At 42.7% G+C, this 12221-nt stretch overlaps 1 protein-coding gene across 2 annotated transcripts; it reads left to right on the top strand.

Moving 5' to 3' along the window:
- Positions 1 to 10030, top strand: C12H15orf40 (chromosome 12 C15orf40 homolog). 2 transcript variants are annotated; one of them, XM_075006721.1, is made up of 5 exons: positions 174 to 256; positions 1021 to 1132; positions 1445 to 1568; positions 3651 to 3778; positions 8001 to 10030. In XM_075006721.1, the coding sequence occupies exons 2-5, from the start codon at positions 1091 to 1093 to the stop codon at positions 8091 to 8093; spliced, it is 387 nt and encodes a 128-aa protein (XP_074862822.1). In that variant the 5' UTR covers positions 174 to 256; positions 1021 to 1090; the 3' UTR covers positions 8094 to 10030. The 2 variants fall into 2 exon arrangements, with proteins under 2 accessions (XP_074862821.1, XP_074862822.1); XM_075006720.1 differs by lacking the exon at positions 1021 to 1132 and having other exon boundaries at positions 1 to 256.
- The last annotated feature ends 2191 nt before the right edge of the window (positions 10031 to 12221 follow it).

The raw sequence follows: 12221 nt of genomic DNA, 5'->3' as shown, positions 1-12221 counted from the left end.
CCACCCCCACCCGGACTTCGAAAGCCCCTTCTTCACCTTTGTCCTCCGTCAGCTCACCCCACTACCTTCTATGTGCGCATGCGCATCGCTGCCTGACCCTGAAAGCCGAATAGGTTCCGGGGGTAGTCGCGTGGCTGGAACTGAAGTTCGCTCTGTGATGCAGGTGGCCCTAGCCGGCTTCCGTTGGTATGGCGCCTGGAGGCAGGGTCCCGTCAGTTCATACGCGCGGAGCTGCGGCGGCGTCATGCCGCGGAGGGTCAGTCAGGAGGCGCGGTCCGGGGCGCGAGCTCTGCGGAGGGAAGCGGTCTCATTGGCGTTGCCGGTGGGGGCGGGCGGGGCGTTCAGGTGAAGCCCATGTGAGCCGGGCGGTAGGTCAGGGTCTCGCCGGGCTGCCAGGTCCCGATGCCTCTAACGTACCCTCGTGGTCTCGGGCCTGCGCTGCTGAGGGAGCGAGAGAACCAGGCCTTCCCGTTCGCTTATCTGCTCCTCCGGCAGTGGGCCCAGCTTCGTGCGTCTTGCGGCGCAGGGCTGCAGACTTCCTCAGGACACAGTGTTGGCTGCCGGCGCCCATCCCACTTGCACTGGGCAGGGCAGCGGGTTGGGGAGAGAACGGGGATGTCGGGTTGAGGGTGTGGGTGGGGTCTCAGGGTTGGGCAGGAGATTGGGGTGCAGCCTGCGGACTGCAGAGGGAGTTTGGTGCCCGAGGGGCTCCGGGCTGGGCGGAGGGTTCGGTGCGTGCTTTGGGAGGGGGCTGTGGTGCAGGAGGATGTTCTAACCTGAGGCAGGTGTTGCGACGTGAGAGGGGAATTAGATCCAGGTTATTGCTGTTTGGTGGTGCAATGGGGCTAAGGCAGGCTCCTTGTCTGCCCTGGTTTTATGGGGCTCCTAGAAGTGGGTGGCATGTCCAGCTCTGAGGTGGAGGGAGAAAGGGACTCCATGCAGGCACCACCCCAACAGCTGTCATTGCTCCCTGTCAATGAGGAGTTTGTAGTTTCACTGATTTTTTTTCTCCATCCCCAGCTCTTCCTTACGTGCAGCAGAGCATATGTCACTCCGTTTGAGAAGCTGTGTGCTGCCAACCAGATTTTGAATGGTTCTCACTGGAGCTACCAGTATCCCTTTTAAATTGAGGGTTCTAGTTTTTTGTTTTTTTTTTAAAAAAAAAAAAAAAAAAAGCAGACACTTGGCAGCCGGAGGCAAGTGATGTGGGTAGCTGCTTCCCCCACTAGTGGTGGGATTGGTCATGCAGCATCAGGAAGAGAGCATGAGAGCATTTTGGAAAACAGTGATTCAAAAACCATAATTGTTTCTTGGGAGCCCAGGGGAGACTTAGAAGCAGGAGTAATGGCTGCAACTAGTTATAGTGTCTTATTTAGTTGAGTAGATTTCAAACATGCAATTATACTTTAACAGCTACTGGTGTTTTTGCTTGTTTTTTGTTCAGGGAAAAGAAAAATGTAAAGATGCAAAGCCACCTGTTCCATCAGGTCCAGTTATAATTGACAAAAGTGGTTCTGTCACTATTGCTATTCATGCCAAACCTGGATCCAAACAAAATGCTATAACAGGTATATCCCAGTGAAAATTGTAAATGTGTGGGAACTGAACTAGTCAATTTAATTTAAATTATTTGGGAAAGGATGATTTTTCTGCTCTCTTGCACTATTTCTTTGAACAAGCTATTGTTCCTCAGAGATCCAGGTGATAGTGTAACATTTCTTTATGACCTTCATTATATCAAAATGACCTGATGTTCTTTGCGTTCCATTTCACAAGGTGGTGTTGATTGCATTGGCAGAACTGGAAAGATGTGTTAAAGTAAATCCATCTTTTTACAAGCAGAGGGTTCCTGGTAATCACTTGATTTTAGCTGTAGTCCAATATAACTGCTTAGTTCAGTGGCAAGCAAAATATGGGAAGGGGGCCAGGCAGCCACGGCATTTGGCCCCTCCTGCATGGAGATTTAAGATGGAGCTTCTTGTATCACTTCCCTGCGGGCAGTGCAGGGGCCTCTGTGATTCTCCTCCTCTGCCTGGTGACTAGGCAGAGGGTGCAGGGAAGAGCCCTGTGTGGGTTTCTGCTCTGCTGTCCACTGAGATCCCTGGATATGTAGGAGACTGTAACATTTCTTTTTCTTTTCCTGTTCTGTTCAGCAGGGGGAGCCTACTTACCATTTATGACAAAAAGCTTACTTAAACCTGTTCTCTTTGTAGGGAACTGTCCTTTGTTAGAAAACTACAAGCATTGTAATCCTTGTTATGTGTGGTATAAACATACATTATTTTCTTTTCATTCCATGTAGATGCAGAAATAATCTGGTTTTTGTAAATAAAGTAGCAGAATTCAGTATGAAAAACTTTTGATCACCTGAATTGGACTGGCCCCCAAGGTAGTCAAAACTTGAGCTTCTACAATGAAGAAAACCAAAGAATTAACAGACAACCAAAATACTGCTTAGGCTTTCTTTAAAATAAAAAATATAAGGCAATCTTTTTCTTTGCAGATCACCTTTGATGCCTGGTTTGTGCTTAATGATTTTAAACACAATTTAAGTGCTTACAGACTGCGGCCGTGTCTGCACTTACTAAAAACTTCAAAATGGCCATGCTAATGGCCAAATATAAGAGTGCTAATGAGCCGCTGAAATGCATATTCAGTGCCTCATTAGCATGCTCTTGGCTGCGGCATTTCGAAAGTGCCACGGTTCACTCGCCTGCAACTCGTCTACACAGGGGTCCTTTGAGAGGAATAAGGGGATTTCGATGTTGGAATAAAATCAGCTGTGGGCGAGTGACCCGTGGCACTTTCGAAGTGTTGCAGCCGGTGGCATGCTAATAAGATGCTGAACGTGCATTTCAGTGCCTCATTAGCATTCTTCAATTTGGCCATTAACATGGCCGTTTCGAAGTTTTTAGTAAGTGTAGACGTAGCCTGTATGTTTTTAAAATCTTCAAATGTTTTAAACCAAGGAGCAAGTAATACAAGTCTGGATGGTGCCATCTTCTCACTTATGTGCAAGCAAGCAGCATTCTTTGTGTAGGTATGCAGATTATACTAATTTGATGAGTCTGTTATCTGTAGGATAGTTCAGCATAAGATTTCATCATATAGAGGGACAGTAGTTGGTATTGTTACAAAAGAGATAATAAAATCAGAGCTAACTAATCGTAAAAGCTACTAGAACATTAACAGCAATTTCAAAATCAAATTATAGATTGAACTCAAGTCTGGAAGTAGGAATATCAGTAGAAGGGGATGTGAAGAACTAAGTACCTCTTATTCACACTTGGAGAAAACTATGCAGAGTCTGCAGCAAAGCCACACTGTATCCTGCAAACTCATGGAACAGTATACGGATAATTACAGCATGAAACTCATTAATTTTTAGAAGCATCACATCCTGAAATCTGAAGTCTATATTTATAAGGACACTTTTTTTATTAATACATGCATCTGAGGAATTGACTAGCTTTGCTGGTGAAGGGGAAAAACAAGTAGTAGAATTCAGTGGATGGTATTGTTATAGTAAAAGTCATAAGATCTGTCATCAGCTGGACTGTTTGTCTGCTTGGTTTCACATAAACCTTTGTTTAAAAACTATAAAAATTTGTTAATGCTTTGAAGATAAAATCCTAAAATATTTGTTATAGATGTGACAACTGAGGTAGTAGGTGTAGCTATTGCTGCACCTCCATCAGAAGGGGAGGCAAATGCAGAGCTGTGTCGCTACCTTTCTAAGGTTCTAGGAGTGAAGAAGAGTGAAGTTGTTTTAGATAAGGTACAGTGTTTTTTCTTTTCTGCTACATTTGGATTTCCAAAACATATATTGTAATAGCAAAACAGAAAGCAGTCAAGTAGCTTTCTGTTTTGACTGCTTTCTGTTTTGATTGTGTATAGACTAGCACGGCTTCCTCTCTGTTACTATTCATATATTGTAATAGAGATCACTTTCCCCATACAGCAGACCAAGTTTCTACTTAGGAGGTTTGTGCGCTCTGTGACCTTAAAAATTTCTTCATACTGGATCTAAAGTCTTAGAAAATGAGAACATCTAGCACACAGCTCGTTTCCAAGTGATTTTATTTTCTTTATTTTTTAAGTTTTTTAATATTTGAGTGAAGGATCAGTGCCTAGACACTTGACTCCACAGTGATGAGCAAAAAAATAGCAGAAATGGGGTTAACTTCTGTCACAGTCATGATGGGAAGTCAGACTTCTAATACCAATAGTGAATTGTCAACTTAGGTTGGTGGCAGTAACAGATGGGCTGTTGAGAGGAAATAGGACATTCTGTGTCCTATTTTGGGTAGACTACCAGTTATTTTTAGGTTTATGTTACTCTCATGTTTGTGAAATCTGAGCTTGTCCCCTAAGTATAGTAATTTATAGTGCCCTGAAGATAAGGAAACTCTCTGGGATGGATGGTTTTCCAAGTTATATGTAAATCTAAATACTGTAAGGGCCCGACATTCCCGAGTTTAACATTTGCAAATTTAATTATTTGCAAGTGGCTGCCTCTTGTCCGGGGCTCCAGACTGGGAGTGCTGGCAGCCGCCACTTCTCCGGGGTGGGAGCAGTAGCCACATCTTCTTTGGGGCTCTGGGGAGGAGAGCGCTGGCAACCGCCACTGCTCCAGGTCCAGGAGCCCCAATGGCCTCTGCTTCCCTGGGTCTCCAGGAGAATTATATTAATCATTTGTGAATTTTAACATTTGTGAGGGCTTTAAATGCTGAACCCTCATGAATGTTGTGACCCTACTGTACATGTTCTTTGTGCGGGGGGCTGAGGGGAGAAGCTATTAGAGGCTGTATTTTCTAACGGACTGAGCGCTGTTTGGTAGACAGGAACTCAAAGATTTGTATCTTTGCTGCTGCTGCTGGTGCTGCAGACTGGACAAAGAACTTAACTTTTATTTCAGTTTAGCCCATCCATAAAATGAGGATTACACTTGCTTATCTACCTCCTAGCCATTTTGAGGATTAATTAGATTACATTTGAAAAGCACTATATGATTGCTAAGACCTAATGAAGGGAACATTGTTCACCCTATTCTAGTCAATTCTGGTAATTCTAATCTGACCTTCATTTTATGTTCTGACTCATCTACTACAAGCCTTCCAATCATTCTCAATTGTGTGTAAATTGTGGTGGGTCTGGTGACTACACCTAGATTGAAAATCTGGCTGAAAAGACTAATGCGGTATGAGAATTACTACCTAGCATTCTCCTTTGCCTCTAAGCGGCTGAATAAATCAGTTCTCAGCTGGCAAAGGAGCAAACAAAAATTGAAAATGCAGAATCGCATTTGTTGGTCTTATTTTATTTTGCCTGAAACAGAACTTTTATTCTGTAATACAATACAGCTCAGCCACAACTTGAGAAACTGAAGCATCTTCTTAACAGTAACTATCTTCTAATAAAGGTGGAGAAATTATACTCAGTAGATTTTAGGATACTGTGGGGCAGTCTTTTAAGATGGAAAGCTGCTAATTTGTGCATTCAGTGGAACTTTTATACACGTACTATAAATGTAATTCTAGATTTGGAATCTTCATTCAATCTAGAAATGTGGCTGTTTACTGGACTCTTACAAGAGATTAAACATCTTGTTGGCTCATCCTTATAAAAAGTAAACACTAGTCAGACTGTTTAAATAATGCCTTGATTTTCCCATTCTGAAGAAGTCAAAATCAAATGGAAAAGCACCATGGAAATGTAAATCAAAACTTCATACTAAGGATGACAGACACACAGGCTCTTTTCACATGTTTTTTAGTTGTATACAAGATAGCGGAAGGAAAAGGCTGTTTGTACACCTGCAGTAGATTTTCACTTAGCCTCAGCAATTCAGTGTGCCTGTGTCGACAGGATGTGACAACTGCCCACAATTTAACTGCTTAAGATAGCACTTACACACGTACAACCCAGCTTGATTCTGTATTTCATGCGATGCAATTCCTTATTCCTCTTTTGATAATGAGCACAGCGAGAATTCAGCTGAACAGTAACAACTAGTATATGTGAAGGCATCTTCAGGATATAGGGTTTCCATCTTTGTAATGGCACAAAACTGAACACATTTTTCCTGCCGCTTACCTGAGGCCCTGCCCTCACTGTCCTTCCTACCGCTCCCTTTCATCAGATTGGGGTGAGGAAAAGGATAAGGCTCCAGCTGGAGGCGTGGACTCCAGGATTGGGCTGGGGATGAGACACTGTGGGGTGTGGGTGGTGGGTCAGGATGGGCAGAGGGCATGAGGGGTGTAATTCCTGGTGGGAGGAGGCTGTGGAGCTGATGCTGGAGGTGGGGGCCTCGTGCAGAGCCTCACTGGCCCCCAGTATGGCTGAGAGTCACAGGGACCTGTCTGTTTCCTGGGAGTTTTGCAGAGCCAGAGCAGCAGGTAGGGAGCTGGCTTTAGCTCTGCTGCAGTGCCAAATGGGCTTTTAATGGCCTGGTCAGCAGAGCTGCTGGGATCCCTTTTCAACCAGGGATTCCAGTTGAAAACTATATACCGCCCCCGCCTTAGGGTTAAAATACAGAGCAGAACTTCAGTAAATACATCTGTGGGTGGCATCTGCATATTCCCACTTGCAGGATACATTGCTGAGCTGGGATTGCATCTTGTTTCACTCTCCCACTCACAGCCCATTGAATGAACAGCAGTGCAGGGCATGCTCTAGAGCAGGGTGGACAAATACCAGCCTTCAGGTGGATCCAGTCCACCAGGGTTAGTCACTAATGGGTCCCTGCCTATATATTTTCCTGACCCTCCGCATGATGAAGTGAGCACAACTCTCATTGGCTTCAGATTGATGTCAAACAGCAATCGGAGTGGCAGGAAGCAGTAAATAGTGGTGGCAGCCCATTCAGGGCTAACGCTGTTGGGCTGCTGCTTACTGTCCATCATTGCTCTAAAGCCTGCTTGACTACTTTGACATATGTAACAGATCCAGCAACTCTGCTCCTGCAATAACTAGTGATGATGTTGGGTGCCTGGCCCTATTCAGGCCCCTCACCCAGGAAAAAAATCATCTCCCCCCACATATAATTACATGAGTGGGTAAGTGGGTTTTTAAGGCCTGCCTTAAAGTTTGTTTTGCTAAGGCCAAGCTGGCATCCCTGGCCTCCTTTTGTAACCTTATAGAAATCTTAGGCGTTGCAGAGCTGCTGCCTGCAGCTCACACCCACTTTTGTTTAAAAGCACACTGGTCATCTAGAGTCAGTGTTACTTTCAGAAGAGTAGTTCTGCAATTCATGATTTGTGCCTTCTCAGGAGCTCTTGCACAAGTCAGACACCAGCATCTTAAAGAAAAAAAAAACTTTTACTTAGCAGTAAAGCTAGTACTTTGAGTGTGCTGTCTGCGGTTTTGTTTTTGACTAGATGTCAGTCATTCTCAGATAACTGTGGTGTGTTGGAAGGAGTTGTGGTTGTCACAACTACATGGCCCTCATAACTTCAAAACGTGTGGTACCACAAGAGGGTGCTCACAGAATCCCTACACACACTATTTTCCATAAGAAAAAGCAGTCAAGTAGCATTTTAAAGACTAGCAAAATAGTTTATTAGGTGAGCTTTCGTGGGACCAACCCACTTCTTCAGACAATATCCAGACCATATCTTCATATCCATATCTTCCATATGGTCTGAAGAAGTGGGTCAGTCACATGAAAGCTCACCTAATAAACTATTTTGCTAGTCTTTAAAGTGCTACTTGACTGCTTTTTGTTTTAATAGTGTATAGAGTAGCACGGCTTACTGTGTTATTATTTTCCATAAGGTATCTGAGACTGTGTGGCAGTACAGGATATGCTTCACTTATGTGTCTATACCGAGGAAACAACTGTGACTAGAGTTACTGGTGAATAACCTTTTTCACTACTATTGGCTGTGTATAATCTTAGTACTATTTACAGAGTACTTGCTATATTGGTACTGTGATTAGTTTTTAAAAATGTGTAAGCAAAGAAGTAGTTCACTGAATTCGTTTTTGTTTTGAAACAGGGTGGTAAATCTCGTGAAAAATTGGTGAAGATATTGGTGTCGATGAGTCCAGATGAGGTTTTAGAGAAACTGAAAAGAGAAGCTACTAGTTGAAACAGAACAAAAGCAGGAAATGGAACAACGTGTCTTGAAAATCTTCCTTTGTAAAGAGGAGGGACATTCTTAAGTGAGAGCGCACAAATACAGGCTGTGTGTCTCTCATGAGAAACAAAGATATTTTTGTATAAATATATAGATACATTTAAGTACATTGTAAATTATAAATCTCTCCCCTATTATTCCCTATTCTAAACTGGTTTAAATAATCCCACGAAACGGAGACCTAAGATAGAGGCTGACGCAGGATTTATCAGCGGATACAAAAGTCATCTTAATTCTGACACATAGCTGGATGTACATTATGAATTTAGCATGACTGGGCTCCTTTTCTATAATTACCTTCAAAATAGCCTCCTAAGCATAAACACATCTGATGAGTATTTGGATAATGCTTGTGAAGAGGGATAATTATTTTGGTTCACAAAGTAAAAGGCTTGGAGTAACAAGTTTATGATAAAGCACTGGAACAGTGTCAAGAGAAATATGCCACAGAAGGAAAAATCCATTTAGATGTGAGAGCCTAAAAGGGCCATCAGTGTAATGTATAGTGGCATGCTTAGGGTCCACTTCTACTCCATATCACTGTGAATCCAGAGTAATGCCTTTGAAGCCAGTGGCCTTGCCCTGGATTTATATAGGAGCAGAACTTTTCCCTTAAATCAAAATAATTGAGCCTGCAATATGAGAAACTGATACAGTACTTAAAACAGCAAGAACACACAAGCTTTCTTTGATTCATTATGAAGCTTATAATCAAAGAGATGCTTAATAAAAAAGAGCTTCTAATAGAGTGGTTAAAATTGCTATCTATACCTTATGTGCCAAATGTAGCGATTTGTTTTGTTTAGTAATAACAGTGAGCACTGCATATCATCAACAGTTCTCTTTTTCAATGAGCAGATTTTTTCTAGCTGTGACACTATCAGTAAAAGAAGAATAATTTATTTTCAGTGTTACCAAAAACAAACAAAATTGCTGCAGATCTCTGAGCTTAAATAAATGAGATGTGTTCAAGAATCTGTTTCCAAGGCACAGAAAACTGAGCAAAGTGGAGTCATATATGGAGTGATGTTACAGTGAGGGCAAAGATTAGACATGAGAAGAAATGAGTAGTAGTTGCAATTGTCTTAATCACTCTTGACAAAGTAGTGGACTGTATGCTCGTGTTCCCCATTAATATATGTGAAGTCACTGTGGCTGTGTCTACACTTGGATTTCTCTTTCAAGAGGCATGCAAATGAGGTGCATATTTACATATCTGGTACCTCATTTGCATATTCTTTCAAAGGAAGAAAAGCTGTCTAGATGTGGCTCTTTAGAAGTAAACCCCATCTTTGAAAGAACCCTTCCCATAAAAAATGGGAATAAGAGTTCTTTTGAAGATGGGGTTTGCTGTCAAAAGAGCTGGGTCCACAGGACTTTTTCTTTTGAAAGAATATGCAAATGAGACATGTAAATCTGCACCTCATTTGCATGCCTCTTTTGAAAGGAATGCAAGTGTAGACACACCCTGTATGTGGCTGCTTCAGTGATTCTCTTAGGTTGCAGCTGTTGGGGTTAGCTTGTGTTACCTTCTACATTGTTTCTTTCTAACAGCTGTAATGTGTAAAAGTGATTTTGTAAATTTAATGTCTAGGTCAATTAAAAGGTCTAAAACACTACGAGAGTTCTGTATCTTCCACTGGGAAAAAAAATCACAGAACCATATTTTAAACAAAAAGGTTTTCACCAGCTGTGCATAAAGCAACAAGCTGCATGTCAAGTTTCAGTTTTCTATAATCAAAAACTGCTTTTCATTGTAAGTCTGCCTCCCTTTCCATTGTCAACAATGCAAAAAATGTTGCTAGTCATTCTGTCAGGATGTTTCTCTGTACTCGCTATATGCTGCTAAGGCTAGTTACTAGATGAATAAAGGTTGTAAATATGATGTACTACTTAGTACCTGTTTTGCATCCTCAGGCTGCTGGCTATGCACTGCTTTGTGTCTTATGTCCCACGTGACAGTCTTGACACACTGTACCGTTTTGGCTGAGATTAATGGGTTTTTCCTAGTTCAGTTGCCCTTCTACTCCTTTGATTTCCATAGATGCTTCTCATTGTTTCAACTGCTTTGCCCAGCAGAGGCCTTCACCCTCCTCATCGAGGGAAAATTAAAAACAGATGCATGTTTGCTTTCCTCTGTAGTCCTCAGTGGTATATACTCATGGGCTATGTCTACACGAGCCCAAAACTTTTGAAATGGCCACGCAAATGGCCATGTCAGAGTTTACTAATGTGGCGCTGAATATGTATTTCAGTGCTTCATTAGAATGCGGGCGGCTGCGGCACTTCAAAATTGACATGGCTTGCAGCCGCGTGGCTTGTCCAGATGGGGCTCCTTTCCTATCTGCTGTTAGGAATAAGGGGATTTCAAAGTTGCTGGGGTCCTTTCGAAAAGGAGCCCCATCTGGATAAGCTGAGTGGTGGTGAGCCACGTCAATTTGAAGTGTCGTAGCCCCCCGCATTCTAATGCGGCGCTGAATAGGTATTTCAGTGTTTCATTAGTAAACTTTGAAATGGCCATTTCAAAGTTTTGGGCTAGTGTAGACACAGCCAGGTTCTGAGTGCTGCTCAGCATTTATTAGGAGTGAAACGGAAATTCCCTAGCTAGAAAGAATGGGGAAGTTCCCTCTGCATAACTCTCAACTATTTTTCTTGCTAAATATGTCTGCATTTCCCATCAGAGAAAGAACTCTGCAGTAGCGACTTACATCTTGGCTCTTTGAGTTTCTCCAGTTATGGGTGCCTACATCCCTGCTGTGTTATAAAGAGTGACATCTCCCAGGCAGCAGAGTGACACCCTTATTTCAAATTTCTGCATTGAACTTATTACATTTTTCCACCAATTTATGACCCAAAGCGGTGTTTAGTCTTGAAAGGAGATCAAATCAGGTAATATATGATGAGATTGATCTCTCAACAGCTCTCCCGTTGCAGCATTAGCCTACACAAACCTCTTCCTTCCCTTCCCCCATTTTTTTCTGAAGGTGATATTCTGTCCCAAGAGCTTTGGCAGCTTTTGCTGATGAGAGTTAATGTGTCCTAAACTCCTCAAGCTGGCATTCCAGATTGAGCCTGATTGATTGAAAAGGAGCAGTCTTCTGTGCCTTGAATACAGCAAAAGTGCCTTAGTTACCACACATACTGTCATGATGATCACTGATGTCAATCACACTTGCCCTATCCAGCAGGGAAGATTATTAGTGCTTTGGAAATGAACATCCTGTCCTGTTTCTGTTCCACGTCCCCCTTTTCTAAGACATCTCCTTGTTCTCTTGTAATTAACACCTACCTGGCTCTCAATCCCCCACAATTCCAGGCTGTTTGACAGCCTCAATGCAGGTCTGAGTGTCTCAGAGCCATGACAAGTAGCACCCAGTTGCAGCAGAGGCATGGAAATTAAATTCCCTTCTTGTCATCAACTCTGCTGTCTTCTGCCCAAGATTGAGATGCCCATGGTGAGAGTGTGGAAGAGCTTACAATATGTCTACCTACCCTGGACTTGTTCTGTGAACAGAAGATTTATTTGGCATGTGTAAATTAAATTACATGCTTTTAGTGATCAGTATTATACATAAAACAGTGTGTGTGCCACCTTCTTTCATATATGAAAGCCTCTTGCACTATCAAACTTCGGAAGTTTTTCTTCCCACAGTGCATAGTAGGCCTGTGGAACTCCTTGCCAGAGAAGGTCATGAGGATCAAGACTTTAACTGTGTTAAAAAAGAACTAGGTAAATTTATGAAGGTTAGGTCCATCAATGACTATTAGCCAGGATGGCTAGGAATGGTGTCCCTAGCCTCTGTTCATCAGAGGTTGGAAATGGATGTCAGGAGACGGATCACTTTCATGATTACCTCTTCTTTTCACCCCTCTCTGGGTCATCAGGCATTGGCCTCTCAGAAGACAGGATACTGGGCTAGATGGACCTTTCGTTTGACCCAGTATGGACATTCTTATGTAGATGAAATAGGAGACCATGCTCACTCTACCAAAATTAAACATCTTCCATCGTGCTGGGGGAAAAAGTTGCAATCATTCCCTAAGCTTTCACCAGGTAAATTTTTCAGAAGGGTAACACTT

This window comes from Carettochelys insculpta, chromosome 12, assembly GCF_033958435.1.
Source record: "Carettochelys insculpta isolate YL-2023 chromosome 12, ASM3395843v1, whole genome shotgun sequence".
Taxonomy (NCBI): domain Eukaryota; kingdom Metazoa; phylum Chordata; order Testudines; family Carettochelyidae; genus Carettochelys; species Carettochelys insculpta.
Note: the sequence above shows the minus strand (reverse complement) of the source record. Positions and strands in the feature narration are given on the sequence as shown.